Source organism: Ascaphus truei, chromosome 17 (assembly GCF_040206685.1).
Source record: "Ascaphus truei isolate aAscTru1 chromosome 17, aAscTru1.hap1, whole genome shotgun sequence".
NCBI lineage: Eukaryota > Metazoa > Chordata > Amphibia > Anura > Ascaphidae > Ascaphus > Ascaphus truei.
In genome coordinates this window covers 12,211,237-12,229,957 of record NC_134499.1, presented here as the reverse complement: position 1 = coordinate 12,229,957, position 18,721 = coordinate 12,211,237, and the positions used below count along the sequence as shown (strand labels likewise).

The 18,721-nt window shown below is 40.2% G+C and overlaps 1 protein-coding gene across 7 annotated transcripts in view; it reads left to right on the top strand.

Moving 5' to 3' along the window:
• ATF7IP (activating transcription factor 7 interacting protein) overlaps window positions 1-17,435 on the top strand; it is an 87,704-nt gene extending 70,269 nt beyond the window's left edge. For 5 of the 7 annotated variants that reach the window (XM_075573965.1, XM_075573964.1, XM_075573967.1 and 2 more), the window contains exons 10-12: window positions 292-915; window positions 1,520-1,590; window positions 2,715-4,759. In XM_075573965.1, coding sequence (XP_075430080.1) covers window positions 292-915; window positions 1,520-1,590; window positions 2,715-4,253 — 2,234 coding nt within the window. In that variant the 3' untranslated portion in view covers window positions 4,254-4,759. Of the gene's footprint in view, window positions 1-291; window positions 916-1,519; window positions 1,591-2,714; window positions 4,760-10,089; window positions 10,157-12,902; window positions 13,059-14,305; window positions 14,498-14,921; window positions 15,026-15,393 lie in introns of those variants that run through there. The other 2 variants (XM_075573971.1, XM_075573969.1) reach the window with 2 other exon arrangements.
• The last annotated feature ends 1,286 nt before the right edge of the window (window positions 17,436-18,721 follow it).

Genomic DNA, 18,721 nt, shown 5'->3' with positions numbered 1-18,721 from the left:
TTTTGCAAAAGCGTAAAATGCTAATACTATATCTAAATATTATGAGATTCCTCCTGGAACCACACTTTAAGCTGATCAAAATGTATACTTTTTCATTGCTAAAAAGAAATCTAATAATTCAAACGTGTGGTGTGTTTTTTTATTTTATTTTTTCCCCTCCCCTATCTGTTATTGGTCATAGAATGTAATAGATACAGGTAAAATGCATCACATTTCTTTGGTAGATGTTGATCCTGAACTGCTTCAAAATGGAAATATCAAGCTTAATCCTTTCTGTATTTGTTTTTGCAGTTAATGCTACCAGTATTGCAGCTCCACAAAACCTAAGCAGCCAGCCCAAGCTGTCACCGCCTGCCACCTCTGCTTCAGTGATGACGACTTCTGTCCTCCCTGCACCTAGTACCGCAACAGTAGTTGGAAACAGCCAGGTATCTGGCAATAGTAGTAGCCAGCCAATGTCTGTCTCTCTTCAGTCGTTGCCGGTCATTTTACATGTCCCAATGTCACTATCTTCCCAGTCACAACTTCTACAAGGCACAACAGGAACATTGGTCACCAATCAGCAATCCGGCAGTGTTGAGTTCATCCCAGCACAAAATCAGGCAGCAGTCAGTGGTCTTAATAAAACGTCACCAGTGTCCCTGGCTCCAACCAAACCAATGAACAGCCCCTCAATATCCAGCCCAGGCATTCAGCGCAATTCCCCAGCAAACTCTGGCTCCATGGGAACCCCTCTCTCGGTACAGGCGGTCACCACAACGCATTCCATTGTACAGTCGTCCAGGTCCTCATTGCCAGTAGTGGGAACCTCTGCAATATACACGCAAGCAGGCAATCGTAATTCCTTACCGATGAAAGTCCCACTGTCTGGTTTTAACAGTCCATCAACTGAAACGCCTATAGCACCTAGACCGGGTACGTTGGTTTAGTTTATAAAAACTAGTTTGATGTCCTAGTTTGTCCTCTGTTGAAAATAAGTGTTTTTTAGTTTAAATGTCAAGTTGGCCTTTATCTATTTAGGGATGTGGACGTGCGGCCTTGGTCCCTAAAATGTCGTATTAAACCATACATTCCTTTATATTGTCTTTTCTTTTGGTTTATAATATCACAGTATAAAGCATTATTTGTTAGTCACGCGACACTAAGGCTCTATCCAGTAACGGTCCTGTCATATTTTACAGTTTTCTAGATTTGTTGCATTTTTGTGGGGGGGTATGCATTACTTACAAGGTTTGACTGCATTTTTTTTAAATGTTTTGTTCCAAACAATTTTTGTTTATTTTTGACTTGTAATATAGGGAATGGGATACTGAAATAAAAAAATAGGGAGTGAAGGGGTTTACAGGACAAAAAAAATACACACATACAGAAATAATAAAATGTAAATGGTTAGATAAGAGTAGGGTTTGACTGCACTTTACCTTTATTACACTGAGCACTCTGGAAGAAAACCATAGATCTAGCCAGATTTATGAATACCTTCTGGCAAAGAAACTTAATGCGTTCTTCCATCCTGCAGAACCGCAAACCAACCGAACACCAACAGCAGAGAGTGTAGCAAGCAAACGGGCAGCTGAGAGCACCACTCAGGTAGGTTCATGCTTTATTTTTTTAATAGAATGCAATTGGGGTTAAAAGCCACAGGCGCATGTTACCTCTGCGGCAGTCCATTGGATTCTTTAGAGTGTATGAGTAGTTTGTATTCTTGAGGTGAGGTCCCCTGCTACTTTCTCCAAGGAGAACCTTTATTTTTTTTTAGACCAGATTTAGGAAGAGTGGATTGTCCACTAATGCAACAAAAAAAAAACCCTGTGTATCTAAGAATCAACATGGAAAAGCGTGCTCTGCATGTCACCTTCATTTTAAAGCAAAGCTGTTTCTAATTCAGTTTTAGTGGCTACAAAAGATGTCTAGGACTGTTATGGATATTAAAGCTTTTAGGACAAGTAGTGCTAGTGCATTTTAATTGATTGTAAACCCTGGGCCGCTTAAACTGGAAATCTTTTGCCCCCACCTTCTCCCTATTTTTATGGTTGTTTCTATTTTCTTGTGGATGAAAAATGTAATTTCTTAATTTTTTTTTTTACTTGTAAGCATAAATGTTTCTTTTGTCTAGGGATGGGTTATTCACCATACAAATGGTGCTGGAAATGTATGTTTCTAGTATATTGAGGAATATTAATTATCTTATTGACCGGTTTAGTGTGTGCATTATTAATTTGGGTGATCGTATTGCACTTTGCAGTAGTCAGAAGAATTAAAGCTGCTTTTTGTATTTCTTAATCCAACTGAAAGATCTCATACTTATTAACCTGTGGATTATAGCCCTGCTTCAAATCATTGCTCCGCTCCGATGGTAGAAAGGAAGAAAACATTAAATTGACGACGTGCTGCAATCGCCTTTTAGTTTCTAGTAGCTCATGAGACCTTTGGGCCAAACTGTGCCACATTTTAAATGGTTGTCTTGCGTGACATGGCATTGGTAGAAGGGGTTGTTGTAAGGAAAGGGTGTGACCATGTAAATACTAAGCTTGTTGGCACAAAGTTTTTGAGCTGTTGCAGGGAGAAAAGCGCATGTAATCCCATGGTTACAAAGGGTTTGACGTTGGTTCTGCACGCCAATTCATATGCGTATAAATCAATTAGTGCCACCTGCATTTTTAATTTTTGTTGCGTTATATTGGAAATATCATATGTTACTCCGCACTTCACAGCTTTCCGAACAAAAGGTAGTTCAGCATTTACCTTATCCGTCCGGCATTTTTGATGGCATCACCTTTGCCCGTTGTACTGACCACCAGATGAAACGGGAAGACCAGATGGCACAGAGTAAACAGCCAAGCGAGGTTGATGAACAAAATAATATTTGTTTTCCTGAGAATTCTCTCTTTAATCTGGAAGAAGAGGAAGGAGATTTTAAAACCATCAAAAACACACACAAACAAACAGGCTGGGCTGCTAACTTACTGCGACAGTGGTTGTCTAAAAATGGCAAGGACTCTGCATTTGAAGAGCTCTCTGTGGGTGAACTTGATGACATTTTGCAGGAGTTCTATTACACGATACGGAACCATGATGGGAACACATACAGTATAGCCAGCTACAAGTCCATGCGTGCCGGCCTTAACCGGCATCTGAGGAGGCCCCCACATAGTCGCCAGATATGCCTGATGAAAGACACAGAGTTTGCCAGTGCTAATCTAGTGTTTGTGAACGTGTTAAAGAGGTTACATGTGCAAGGAAAAGATGATACCAAGCACCACCCACCGATTACTGCTGATGACTTGCGCAAAATTAAGTTGTCTGGGATCCTAGGACTTCAGAATCCTCAGGCATTGGTTAACAAGGTCTGGTTTGACCTGCAGTTGCACTTTTCTAAACGAGGGAGGGAAATCCTACGTGATCTTGCCCCTGATGCTTTTGTAGTGCAGAAGGATAAGAATGGGCGTCAGTATGCCATGTTCCGGTATCCTGGCAAAGGCCCGTATGCAGAAAACCCCCGCAAAATGGGTAAAATGTATGATATGCCAGGAGATCCCAACTGCCCTGTCTTCTCCTTAAAACTGTATCTCTCCAAGCTTCCACCTAAGCCAGCAGCCTTCTACTTGCATCCGATTAAGCTGACCCCAGAACAGATGCAAGAACAACGTACCTGGTTCAAACGAGAACCTATGGGTGTGAACTACCTGGGAACCATGATGCCCAGAATCAGTGTGGCAGCCAGGTTATCTCGACGGTACACTAACCACTCGCTACGTGCAACTACAATCCAGCTTCTTTGTGAGGCAGGCCTGGGGCCTCGAGAGATAATGGCTGTGACTGGCCATCGATCAGAGTCTGCCATTAAGAATTACTGGGGAGCTGCAGAGATTCGCTGTCGGGCCTGGGCTGACATGGATGGCAACAATCCCGATTTCCTATATAAAACCCTTCCTAATGAAATTGTCCAGAAGCCAGTGTCTTGTTCTTTTGCTTCCGTTGGCCATATCGCACTTGATCAAAAGAAATTGACTTTGTTTTCCCAAAATTCTGTTCTACCCGCAAGTAGCCACCTAGGCATCAATTGTGTGCCTTTAGTTCCTCAAGTACACATGGCACTAGACACCAGAAAAAATATTCTTGTCAAACGCAACTCTCCTAAATTGATTCTGCCGAAGAACATGGCAGGTGTGATTCTCACTGGCAATCGATTCCAAGGGTGTTACAATGAGCCCGTCTTCAACCGCCTAATCAAGCAAGAACCCATGACTTGATGATTGTTATGAGGCTGCTGTATAATTTATCCATAAGATGGATTTTTTACATTTGGCTGTTCTTTAACATATGGTCTTAAATAGTCTAGTGGTGGTGTTTGAGCCTGTGATTTCTTTGCTATGAAATGGAGCTGAATAGTTTTCAGAGCGGAGCTTGTAATGTAATCTGTATGACCGATGTAGCACTTTATCTAAAATTTTAAACTGATAGTTGAATTCAACCTTGAATACTTGCTCTTATGGGATATTCCTTGATGGTAAAAGTATTTTTCCTTTGAAGAAGTGTCCATGTTTATCATGGAGTTAAAACAATTGCATTTTTAAGAAAGGTTTAGGAAGTAGTAAGGACCTTGGTGAAAAACAAATATAAGGTTTACTGAAGTGTTTAGGCAAGAGTCAAAGGCTTCTGTTTCTTTGTTCAACTGGAAAACGTTGGATTTTAGAATTGTACTTTATTTTCTTGAAAAATGTAAAATGACTATTAAAGGAATGTTCTGATCAATGTACATTTGAATTAATTGTCCATTTGTCCATTTCTGAAACTGGGCAATTATTAAAGTTGCCGGCTCATATGTAAGAAAATCGGGTACTTTATTTCTAGTGAGTTGTGCCCAGCTCTCATGTAGGATGTTGGGTTTGTAGTTTTGTTATTTGCACTTTAATCTTACCAACTTTTTTTTTTTGTACAGTTGTGTAAAAGACATTAGCAGGCAATATGCCGTTTAGATGAAGAAATAATTCTAATTGGGTAAAAGGTGGAGGAGATTGACCACAGCCTACATGTGTTTCCTTTAGAAAATATATCAATGTAGAAGCATGCATGGCAAACATGATGTTGCTCACTAGTTCCTTATTGCAATTTCTTCCAGGTAACTTGGTAATTTATAGCAGTAAGACTTGGATTTTCATGCTTTTCAACTGTAGACTAAAGGACAAAACGATGGAGCAAAAAGAATTGCTGTCATATTGGTCCCTTTCACGTGAAAAAAGGAAAATGGCATTTGTGACCGACAACAGATAGGAATATATATTCACAAACTTGTACCTCATGGGGCCCATCAATGATGAAGTAAACCAGAAAAATGAGCCACTTTGCGATGGCCCATAATCCTGTCAATTCAAAGCTTATTTGTTCCAGGAAAGCTTAAAATGACAGACCTATCGCCCACATTATTCAGCCTGTCTGATGGATTGCCATCGTGGTGTATATATAAGTGGGCCGAGGAAATGGCATATAAGTGATATTGGAAAAGTCTGTGTCTGATGCTTCCCCAAATCGTAAACTGACGCTCACACTTGTAACACAGTGCCTTCATATATTGTCACTAAAACACAAGATGGAAATTACATAGTCACATAGTAGCTATGACCGTGTTCCAAAATTGCTATAAGTCAACCCCAATCGGGTGTCGCTGTAGATTAGTAATCAATTGGCTGGTTTGAGTGCAGTATAGAGAACTCGGCAGTTTTAAATGAGATATTTTGGTTAATAGGCACTGTGCGCCCCAACTTTCAAAACACTGGGGCAGTTGTAGAAATCTGTTTGGGAAGTAATGCCTTTGTCATGATTTGGCATTATCTCCTGTGGTCATACAAGTGAATGGATGATCTTTGTTCGTGTTTCTACATGTTTAGGCATACTACAGAATTAAGCTTCACTGCTATTAGTTTAATGTAGAAAAAACTACACCAGGAGTGGCCAATTCCAGTCAGGGGCCACCAACAGGTCCGATTTTCAGTATATCCCTGCTCCAGTACAGATTAAGTCATTGACTGAGCCACTGATTAAGCCACCTGTGCAGAAGCACAGATATCCTTAAAACCAGACGTGTTGGTGGCCCTTGAGGACTGGAGTTGGCCACCTTGGAACTACACCAACGCCCAATCTAAAATCGAGCACCACATTTATTACATGAATACAGTAACGGTCATTCTGCTTTGTAATTATTGGAGAACTGGTAGTAATCAGGGCTCTGTGTCGGTCATTCTGTGGGTTAGTGAAGCCTTTACTTGCAGTATGACTAGATTTGGTATAATATTAAAATGTCACAATGTGGTCTACATTTCGAGAGCATTTTTTGTACATGAAGAGAAATGGGGTGCTGTCCTATTCCATGGGTCATCGGCGGTTATTCATCATATTACGTGTGCGCCAATTAGCATGCGGCTTTACTAGATCGTATACATCAATATTGTATAAAATTGTGGACCCTAACTTGATTACGTCTGCTGACTTTCCTAGTAGTATGGAGAGATGAGTTGTCCCAAATAACTAAAGGCTGTTAATTATGAGTTAGAGATGGATCAAAACACGACAAACTACTGTTCCTTGCATGGTATGAAGTGTTACACCTCCATTATATGGATATGTGACGTATGTATATATACATGTATACACAGCACTTAAACATTAAATGTGTGTTCTATTGAAATATATATTAGATGCTTTCATGATTGTATTTATTACATGTGTTTTTATTTTTGTTTTGCTAGTGCCTCAATAAACAAAATTAAAGAAACTTCTTCTTTTCCCCAGAAATATATAACTTTCATATTCCGTGTAAGCCAAGAAATCTCTAAATTGCCAATCTAAAATAAGTGTCCTAAATTACATAGATTCACAGTCCAAGATAGCGTTTATGATCACTTGTGTCTCTATGGAAGCCAAGACCACTGTAATTAGATGCAACTTTGTATATTAAAGTGGAAAAATAAAAAAGCGTGTGCACATTCAGTGCTGCATGGATTTTACAAATATGCTACTAATCTGCTACAAAGGCGGTTTCTGCTGGCAAACATCTGCGGTGGCCACTGAGAAATTGCAATGAGTATTTGGAGTAGATATTTGACATCGTCTGTATTTGATCCTAGACGGTAGAGACGGATTTATGAAAGTCAAATAAAATTACCTTATTGAAAACCTGTGATGTGGCAATACGGGAGAATACAGCAAAATGTAAAGGAGTAACGCTCCGCAAGTCTTTGGTGGGGCTTACATTGCTCCAGTTGTTAACTTGCATTATGGCCCATATTTACTAAGCGGTGCTATTTTATGAGACCACTTATAGCACCGGAGGAAACTTTATGGTCATAAAGTTTTTTTTCTGGGGCTGGAACATGTCTTTTGAACTATATCACAATTTCTTAAATATGAACCGTGCCGCTTTAACTTCATATATTCTAAAACTTATAGAAATATACACCACCTGGCATTTGAATATTCTCTGATATAGTTATGCCTTGGATCAGGAATGGAAAAGTCCTAGGTGCTTACATTTTTCTGACTGACCCGTGACCGGCAAGAGCGCCCTCAATCATGCTTTACCAACGCGAGCGCAAATCCTGACTGGGAGCACTAATGCCAGCCACGGCGGTGACTGCGTTTGTGTCAGTGAATCTGGCAGTGTCTCTTATATATACACTGACACACCTGTTTAGTTCTGTGATAGCCCCCACCCTCCATCACTCTGGCTCCTACATTATTTAATATTTTTATCCACCCCTGCTTTAGCTCGACTGACATACAAATGATGCAATTACTGGAACAGTTTACCTGATTTTAGATCATTCCGATTAAAGTAATATTTAAAGATCATTAAAACTTAGGTAGATTAAGGTAGATGGTTTTTAGTAGGAAAAACGTTGGGCTTCAAAGAAGTGAATAAAAATGCATTTCCGCACTCCGTTTTCATATATTTTCTTGCGTAAAACTGTTATGACAAAGCAATTAAACCAAAAATATAAATGTCCTCGGTCATCGTTAATGAGTGGGGGAAAATACACTGGAAGTACAAATATAGTAGTATCTGTCTTAATTTAGCATAGGTTGAACTTAATGGACGTATTTTTTTCAACCTCATCTACTATGCAACTATGTAAATATATTTGTTAGAGTTTCCAGGATTGTCTGCTAATGACCTCCCATGAGATGGTTTCCTCTAAAATTAAATTATTTTCTTCACCATCCGTATATTATGATTAGGTGTTTAAGAAAACCAGCGTGTGAAACTTATTTCCACGGGTGATCTTATTATGCTGAGAACTAGTACGTTTGTTTGAAAGCCCATTTCCAAGCACTAGTGCACAAAGCCATGTACTATCCTCCAAGGCCAACTCGGTTAAAGCACTACAACAATCATCATGCAATATAAACTTTACTGTTAAATTCTTAACTGCGTTAAAACGTTCAAAGCGGCTGTTCCGAAGTTTCACGAAATTCGCAATGATGTAGATGTTTGAGTCTGCAAAATATAGGAAAATGTCACAATTGGGTGATGAGGAATGTAAACCACTTTTAGTTAAAGAAACCAAGAAAAAAAACTAACCATTTGGTTATTTTATCAACTCGGCCATGTAAAAATTTCAAAAATTGCGTTGTGATCTCAAAATATTCTTGGTAGTTCTAGAACGCCCAGGACGTCTTGAGTATTTTACTGTATTTTAGCTTCTTTTGTGTGTGTATTACCAAATTAGCAGGCATGTAAGATGAGACTGATTTTTATACTTCTGTTATTCTGGGGGAGGGGAGTTTGTGGATTGATGTAATTGTGCTGGATTCAGAACCCTTTGTTCTCATTTCATAAACGTATACCTCTAGGAGAGAAAATAAACATTTATGTGTTTCTTTTCTTTGATCAAGTTCACAACGGTAATCCACAGACTAGATCTACAAACCACAACCGGGTCGAGCCCATTCACTTGAGCAATAGCGACACCTCAGAATAATCCTTTGCATTGGAATATAATGCTACAGCCCCTTATAATGCTGTGCTTGGGGTCCAAAGAGTCACATCGCGTTATAAGCGGATCGCGTTAGAAATAATGTACAATTGTATGCATTGTACAATACAGTATTTAAGACACCAATAATTGTGCTGTAAAGTATTCATAAATACGAAAATTGGCAGCCACGCTTGCATCGCGTTATAAGCTAATTCTCATTGTAACGGATCGCGTTATAACGGGGTTGAGCTGTACTTTGCATGTTTTGGTTTTAGCTTTCATCCATCTTCGTGCATGGGGATTCCACTTGTACTGATATTTGTACCCTTCCCCTGGGCATCTGAGCGATTCTTCCTGTATGTAGCGGGCAGTTTCCGAGAAAATGAACAGTTGGCTTATGGACCAACGTAACAGACAGAATAGATGTCGGGCCACCAATGTATGATCAAATTCAGTATGTTGTAGGAGTGGGAATTTTACAGCATAAATTCATTTTATTTGCTGTAATGGCATCTCATTTAAGTCAACTGTGTTTTTGTTGCCCAATCATGTTTATCGTGCCCACTCTAACAGCTTGAATTGTTTTTATATTGAATCCCAACAATGGACATTAGAAAAATACAGTGGGTTTTTTTGTTTTGTTTTTTTTTTCCATTGGGAGGGAAATTAAAGGGGAGAAAAAATGAACTAGGTTTTCCAGAACCAAGTGAGCAATACCATTTTCTATATACACGGTCATGATTTTGGGGCACCCTAAAGTAAGGGTGTGTAAACTGGGGCAGTCTTAACGTTGTCTAAGGGGGTGCCATTTTGCAGGCACAAGCATGTACATGGTATCTTACATTTAATGGCTCGTGTTTGGCCTTCGTGTCGCCGTTGTTTTCTCCCCTTCCCCACCCCCCCAAAAAAAACATACTGGTTCCCAAACTCACCAGTTCCTTCTCACTTTATCACTACATCCTTAGCGTCTGAAAAGATATCCACATTGATAGTTCTGTAGCTCTTGCGACTGTGGCGTGTTATCTAGTATTTGGGGAGTTCTCCTTCCCCTTCTGTTTACACTGGGATCGCTTTTCCAAACTAATATGTTTTTTTCTTTTTCTTTTTCCCCCAGGGTGGAAAGCCTGGAGGTGGAGTTATTGACCTTACATTGGATGATGAAGATGATGGCTCCTCTCAAGGTAAGTGGCAACAGATGTTTTTGCAATGTTACAGGTTGGAGATTTTTATTGCGTTCCATACATGAGGTGTGTTTAAATCTGATTGTATTGTCACAAAACATACTGGACACCTAACAAGCTCCTATTGAACCCCCAAAATAACCACAACATATATATAAGCATATGAGTGTCACAGAGGAGTGCTACTGAGCATGGCAATATATATTTAAAACCAGAGACATAACATAAAACACAGACAGAGCTCAGTTTTAGAACATCCAGTGAAACTCATACACGGTACAGTGCCTAAATATATATGTATAAATATCTATTAAGTAAAATGGTCTTTTAGTTTGACATTTTTGGCCAAAATTGTTGTAAGCCCCTGAGCCAACGGCATGGCAGACCACATTTCAAGGGTCCCTAACGCTAATATAAATTCTTAATAACCTGTGTAATAACAGGAAGAATGATTTATAGTAAATCTGTCAATATTAGTTGCAAAGTTCTAAGTCTGATTGAAGCTTTTATTAACCTGTACATTACCAGGAAAAGCACTCTGTATTAGAGTTGGGTTGTGACAACTCTAATACAGAGTGCTTTTCCTGGTAATGTACAGGTTAATAAAAGCTTCAATCAGACTTAGAACTTTGCAACTAATATTGACAGATTTACTATAAATCATTCTTCCTGTTATTACACAGGTTATTAAGAATTTATATTAGCGTTAGGGACCCCTGGAAATGTGGTCTGCCGTGCCGTTGGCTCAGGAGCTTACAACAATTTTGGCCAAAAATGTCAAACTAAAAGACCATTTTACTTAATAGATATTTATACATATATATTTAGGCACTGTACCGTGTATGAGTTTCACTGGATGTTCTAAAACTGAGCTCTGTCTGTGTTTTATGTTCTGTCTCTGGTTTTAAATATGTATTGTCACAACCCAGAGGGGGAGCATATAGAAGAAAAGCAACAACAAGAAAAAACATTCTAAGTGCAGACGGTATAATCAGGTGTATGGTAATTCACTGGATGTCTTGGCTCGTATATGCAGCCTACGCACAAGATAGCAGTAGTGTATGGGCAACAACATGTTACTGGAAATGTGTTCGATCTTCTACACACCGGCACAGATTCACTCCAACCCGGAAATCATTAGGATGGTGAAATGTAAGGACAGAGAAAAATACACATGGTGCAGATAAATGGTAAAATGGTATTTCTTTATATAAAGGCTTAATGCGCACTTACAATATAAAAAAATTAAAACAGCATATATCACTCTCAAGTGAATGGAGCATAGGTCGGATACTGCCGCAGCTCACCTCACTGCCTCCGTTCTGTGTCTGGTGGATTCCACGACGCTCTGCCATCTGCGCCTCTACGCGTTTCGCCAATAGAGTATTCGGCTTCATCATTACTCCTGATGAAGCCGAATACACAATTGGCGAAACGCGTAGAGTAGGACCGCCCAGAGCTAGAGAGGATTGGTGTCGAGCCGCTGTCAATCACAGAAGACTTACCGGAAGTGACGTGATGCATTGGAGACTACAAACGAAGCCAAGCTACCAAATGCAGCTGAGAGGGCTGAGTAGCAGATGGCGGAGCGTCGTGGGATCCACCAGACACAGAACGGAGGCGGTGGGGTGAGCTGCGGCAGTATCCGACCTATGCTCCATTCACTTGAGTCATATACTGTATGCTGTTTTAATTTTTTTATATTGTAAGTGCGCATTAAGCCTTTATATAAAGTAATACCATTTTACCATTGATCTGCACCATGGGTATTTTTCTCTGTCCTTACATTTCACCATCCGAATGGTTGGAGTGAATCTGTGCCGGTGTGTAGAAGATCGAACACATTTCCAGTAAACTGTTGTTGCCCATACACTACTGCTATCTATGAGTAGGCTGCATATACGAGCCAAGACATCCAGTGAATTACCATACACCTGATTATACCGTCTGCACTCAGATTGTTTTTCTTGTTGTTGCTTTTCTTCTATATGCTCCCCCTCTGGGTTGTGAAAATACATATCGACCTTCTGGGACCAGTGAAGACAGTCCCCTCCAGAGGGTCTGAGCAGGGAGTTGCAACCTTTAATAATCACTTTATTTTTGCACCAAATTGAGACACTAAAGTCACCAATATTATATTATTTATATATTTCACTATATTATCAGTGATCATTAGTAGTGTTTAGCGCCTTTTTCTGCTGCATCACTCTGTCACATTTAAATCTGATTGTTGCAGCTTTTGTTTTGTAAGAATTTAACATTGGCTGAGAGTATCCAAAGGAGAACTGCATTTACCTGCATTTATTTTGTATGAACAAAATATTTTGTGAGCACAGGTCCCTTAAGATGGTATTGCAGACTTCATCAATATTTTAATTGGCACATTGTATGTGATTAGGCTTCACTATATATTTTGCAGAAATTTACCTTTTTCTGCAGAGGACTACATTCTCATGCAAATGAATGATTTAGAAGTTGGTGTTTTAGAAGATGCTCTTTAGAACTTTATTGGGTTCATTCATTTACACTTAATGGTTAAAGATCCATCCAATTGTTCTAAAATAGTAAGTTTCCTAACTTTTAGGTTGAGGCTTCTATTGTGGAAGCGCTATATGCTTAATTGTAAACAAAGTGTAGGTTTACTCTTAAGACGTTGTAGGCTTACTAATCAGGTTTGTGTTTATGTACTGTATTATCCTGCCACTTCAGACATAGTTGAATCATTAACGTACATTTCTTTCCTTAGAGTCGAGGAGAATCAATTCTGCAGGTATACCAGGGAGTGTTCAGTCGCCCCAAGTTATGAATCGCCCCTCGCAGCCCCCACAGCCAAACACTCTACAGTCAACATCTGTGCCCCCAGTGCTACCTTCACAGGCTACCATTCATGTATTACCAACAGGTAATGCTCAGCAAGTTCTAGATTGGTGATTTCACGTGGTAGGTTAACTTTTACACTGCCCTATTAATGTATCTGGAGCCTGGTTAGCTGTCACTGCCATGGCTGCCAATCCCTGCACAGTCAAATCCAGCAGCGAGAAAGGTTAATCTTGCACGCTTGTTATCAACATTTTTGCATATATGCCAGGGATTTTTGACGTGAAACTTCTTTGCTGGCGCTTGCAGAGTTTTCATGGGAAAAAAATCCTTAACTTGTAACGAAAATCCGTAACGCAGGTGACATCAGGCTCCTAATGGGCGCCTATCACGCATATGCACAAAACCACCATTTCAGGCCGCACAGAGGTTAACACTATACGGATGTGCAGAAGAAGAGGTTGTGGGCTGCGGCGCGCATGTGCACAACCCAATAGTCTCCTCCCCACATTTGCAATACAGCCCTTCAAGCGAATCACTTACTACGCATGCGCACAACTACCATCACGCCCCTAATGGCTGAGATGGGGCATGCGCACAATAGCATACCATGTTCATGCACGCACACACCGCCGTACTTCTTAACGTGCGCACGTGCAGATACTGTCTTCGCCACATCATGCCCACAGTCAAGGCTGCTCATCCGCTCATCGCTTTCACAGCCCTACCGGCGACTGTGAAAGCCTGGCCATGCACCAAGCCCCCCCTCACCAACTCCTCACACGCGCAGAATGCTTGCCCTCTATCCAAACACTTTTAATGCTCTCCTAGTTTTGCCCATGTGCGCGCGCAAAGACACTGCCGGTCCCAGTGCACCTAAACTCACACACGTCCCCTACTTTCTCCCTATGAATGTGCCACCACTCTTTTCCCCAAGCCCCCCCCCCTCCAATAAAAAACACAACTTCTCAGTCCCAAATGAGTTGCCTACTTCCCCTTTAATTAAAGAACCTCTCACACTTATGCTCTCACTGACTCTCTCACTCTCACACACACATTCTCACATGTACTGCATTGCATTTCTAGCAACAAAACCTATTGTATGTATGTATGTATGTATGTATGTATCTCAAATGTTTGGCCGTTGTATTATGTAAGCTGTGAGAGTGCCAATCTGACGCTCTCGCACGGAAAGCCCTGTTGAAGTCCAAGAGCGTTTCTGTGCAGTAACGGTTAACCAGCGCTTTTTCAGATTGCAGGATAAGGGACAATGCATCCTGAATAGTGGCCAGCCTAACAATCCACACTCCTTTTTCTTGTCACCAATTACAGCTCAGACAACTGTTAATATAACCCAACGACCAGGGACTCAAACCTCAACGAGGGTTTCAGGACCTCGAACTCCAAACAGTCACCAGTTGGTTTACACTACAACAGCCCTCCCCACTACCCCAGTGCAAACACCAGTACGAAACACTGTTATGCAAGGCCAGAATCTACGGCAAGTCAGTCCACAAACTGGAGGTAAGATCCATAGGGTACATCAAACGTGTACAGCATGAAATCAAAGGGTCATCTTCAGAAAATCACCTACTTTTATTCCCCATTTTGCAATGTGTGCTGGTAAAACGCCTTCTTTAAACGCTTCTTGCCATTTCACCTTATTTGGATTTATCCATGAGTATATTGGATGTTGTGTGACTAGGTGTCATCTACAACGTTTGGAAGGTAACTGCAGATATTCATTTAAACAGTCTATGCTGCACAGAAAATGTGGCAGATTGACATTTATCTCTAAATTGTGCACTCACAATTAGTCTAACTCCCTCTTCACATTTACTTTATAACATTGTTATGTAAGAATATTTGTGAGGGTCAGTGTATGTTTTGATTATGAAAAAAACAACAGCAGGTCAACTGAGATTCTCATATGTTGTCCTTTTTTTAGGTGTTACTGTACGAATGCCTCAAACCACTGCATATGTGGTGAATAATGGCATGTCCATAAATTCTGCCGGACCCCAGCTAACCGTACATCATCGTCCGCCTCAGGTAGGTGAAGACTACTCCTGAATCCTTTCCTGAACATTTGCGCTGGAGGGGTTTGTCTGATTTATGGAGCATGGCTCTGAATACCAAATGCTTTGTATCTTTTAGACTTACTTGTGTCTAAACAATTGAATAAGATTGAGCTTCCACAGATATTGGGTTCTTATCCTTTGCTGGGTGGATGAAACAAAGAATCACCATCTGTAGTTCCTCCATGAACACACACCGCTGTCATGTTTGCAATAGCTTGTTATTTGGAGTGGTTTCAATCCAGGTCACAGTTTACATTGCTGAAACTTTGGATTTAAGAAACTCCAAAAATGTTAGGATTAAACCAGATTTAATCTCCCATAATTTATCTACTCCCACAGGAACAAGCGAGACCCATTCATCCAGCACCACTTCCAGAGGCTCCTCAACCCCAACGCCTTCCTCCTGAAGCAGCAACCACCTCGGCTCCTCAAAAGCCCCACCTCAAGCTGGCCAGAGTGCAAAGCCAAAATGGAATAGTCCTTTCCTGGAGCGTGTTGGAAGTAGATCGCAGTTGTGCCAATGTAGACAGCTACCACCTCTATGCTTATCACGAGGATCCTGCTGCAATCTCGCCTTCACAATGGAAGAAGATCGGAGAAGTAAAAGCACTACCCCTTCCCATGGCCTGTACTCTCACACAGTTTGTATCCGGCAGCAAGTACTACTTTGCTGTGCGAGCAAAGGACATCTATGGCCGTTTCGGACCCTTTTGTGATCCACAGTCCACAGACGTAATTTCCACTCAGAGCAGTTAGAAACACTAGGACATATACTGACTTTCATTTCATCCTCTGTTTCAGCATTTTAAACCACATGCATGAATTTGACTTAAAACAAACTGGATTTTCATTCTGGGACTAGTGTGTACCACTTGTCCAGTGTAACTGAAATACAATCAATGTTCTGCCAAGACGGCTTGAATCTGTCAACTTTAGTTGGACCAGTTTGCTGTGGATTGAGCAGGCCCTTTTCCGTCAACCCTGATGACTTTGGAATATGTGCACTGTCAAGCGAAGCATAGACCAACAGCTGGACATTGTCCCCTGAAGAGCATACGCCGTAGATGTAAAACTCTTTTTCATAGGACGACCTTCTGGCATTGGAGAAAGGTTTGGGTGATATCCAGTGGGAAAGGATGGAATCTGTTCTGTTTTCTGCCTAATATCTGCATTAACCATAGCTCGTAGAGCGAAATGGACAAGTATTACAGAGGAACCAGTGTTGTCGTTGTGTGGGTAGCTCATACACCAAGACACAACCTCTATGTGATCCCCACTGGATGGGGACTCAAAAGACAGGAAATGATGTGAGGCGTTGAGTGAAATGAACATGCAAATAGGGGTTTTCTGGTTTTTGTTTTTCTTCCTTTCATTCTTTGTATTTTTTTTTTTTTTTCTGTGACTTTTCTTTGGTGCCTTAACTTTGAAAAGGAACTATTTTCAGAAAGTATTTGGCCCTTTTTATTTCCGCCCCCTACCCCCCCTTTTTAATTCTACCACATGTCCTCTAGTCATGCATGGTGAAGGATTCTAATCTGTCAACATCCCAACGCCAAAGAGGAATAGTTTTATGTGCTTAAAAATACCTGAACGTTTTAATTTTCTGAGGGTACACATTGCATTCTAGAGAAGTGTGGAATAAAAGTTTAGTTCAGGAGTTGGGGAAACTGTGTTATTCCTGCCTGGTACATCAATCACGTAACAAGTGTAAGGGTTTTCTCCGCCTACAGTTCATATCCTTACTATGTATGTATGCGTGTTTTTAAAAATAAAAAGGAAAAGCTCAATCAAAATGTTTTCAGACCTGGCAATTTTACAACTTGATTGTGCCTCCCTATAAATAAGAAAAACAAATATATTTGGAAATAAATGCATGTATTATTTCATATATGTACAGTGTATCCTCACACTTTCCTTCGAGGATAAGTATTTTTGTAATAGTATAGTTTTCTCCAGGCCTGAAATAGCTGCTAACTCTTGAAACATACCTTGGCAATGCCAACATAGAACGAATAGTTTTGTTAGCTAAAATAACACAGAGATGATGTGTTAATAAGTCTGTCCTTGTACAATACAAGGTTCATTGTATATCTGTGTTCTGACATTTTTTTTCCTCTTTTGAAAACGAGTAACTTTGTTATTGTGAAACGTTGGCAAATCTGCAATATGCAGCCGATAAGTGGATTGAGCCTGTATCCATCCTCAATCAAAAAGCAACATTTCAGCCGTTGTAACCTTTTCCTTCCATTGGGTTCGAACCTGTAAGCTCCCCTGTCTACTTACCTCCGCAAACTGAGCAGGCAGCAGGGTTAACGTTCTGTGCTTGCAAGAAAAATTGTTACAATGTATGTAAATAATAAATAATTTTTTACAAACGTTTACCTGAAATGGTTTTCGTACGAAAAGATATCGGACAATAAGTAATATAGCTCCATAAATAACCATTTTTGCCCTTTTCTGCAGTCTGACAATGTGGGACTTGGGAATGGCGTATGAATGGGCTCTAGAGACTATGGCCTAGATACACTAAATGTTTTATGTCTGACATTTAATGAATACATTAAATGTCAAAGCTAAAACTTGGTGTTGTCAGTATTTAACACCAATATTTATTGACCTATTCGACAAAGCCATATTGCAAGCATTAAAGCAGCGATGAGAAGCTTTTTACCGCTATGTTATGGACGTTTTATTTTTAAAGGTGGCATATACAAATGAGGAATTAATGGCCAATTGATCACGTTCTATTCACTAAACTTCGATTTATATGCATACCACCAAAATATAATGGCCCTTTCATTGTGCACCTAACCCTAACTTGCATTGGGGCAATCTTTGTGTGTGTATTTTATAATCTAGATACCTGCAGAACTAGACTATATAAGACTAACCAATTTAAACTTGATATACAAATATATAATATAAACAATGTTGGACTTCTTGATATATTAATACTTTAGAAGCCCATCTGGCCATTTAGTCAACGGCTGGCCATTTAGTCAACGGCTGGCCACTTTAGTCACAAAGGATTAGCATTTAAACACACGGATGTTGTGGTTTTTGTGTGTTTATTTGTAGGGTGCATGTTGTATGTTGACTCTGTTGGTAGCTGAAGGCATTCCTAGGCAATACATTCTCAGGTCTCAAAGGGGTTTAATTTTCTGCAATGTAAAAGTGTGATGTACCCTCCCTCTTCCCCCCCCCCCCCCCACTCACACAATTGAATTGCTAGCAGTGATGAATGCAGATTTTTACAAGTTAGCGCTTTATTTGTATAGCTAGTATTTTAATGCCAAGTTAACACAATTTGCAGGTATGAAGATGAGCATAAAGATTACACTTTATTTTTTTTGCATGCCAAATATAATGGGTATTTAGTCCTATGGGGCATATTTACAAAGCAGTGCTAAGCCATCTAGGATCTTATGGCCTATTTGGACCGTTATAATACATTTGAGCCTATATATCCAGTACATTGTTCTACAGTGAATGTGTTTTACACAATTTAAACTTCTGTCGGTTCTTATATTTAGGGTTGATTTAGATTTGAAAACAGCAGCAGTTGAAGTTGCAACATCTAGTAACCCGGCTGCAGCAGCTGTTGCAAACCACCCAGGCTTGTCCGGATGTCGTAATTCCCTCAACTTGTCTTCTAGTGGAAATATGA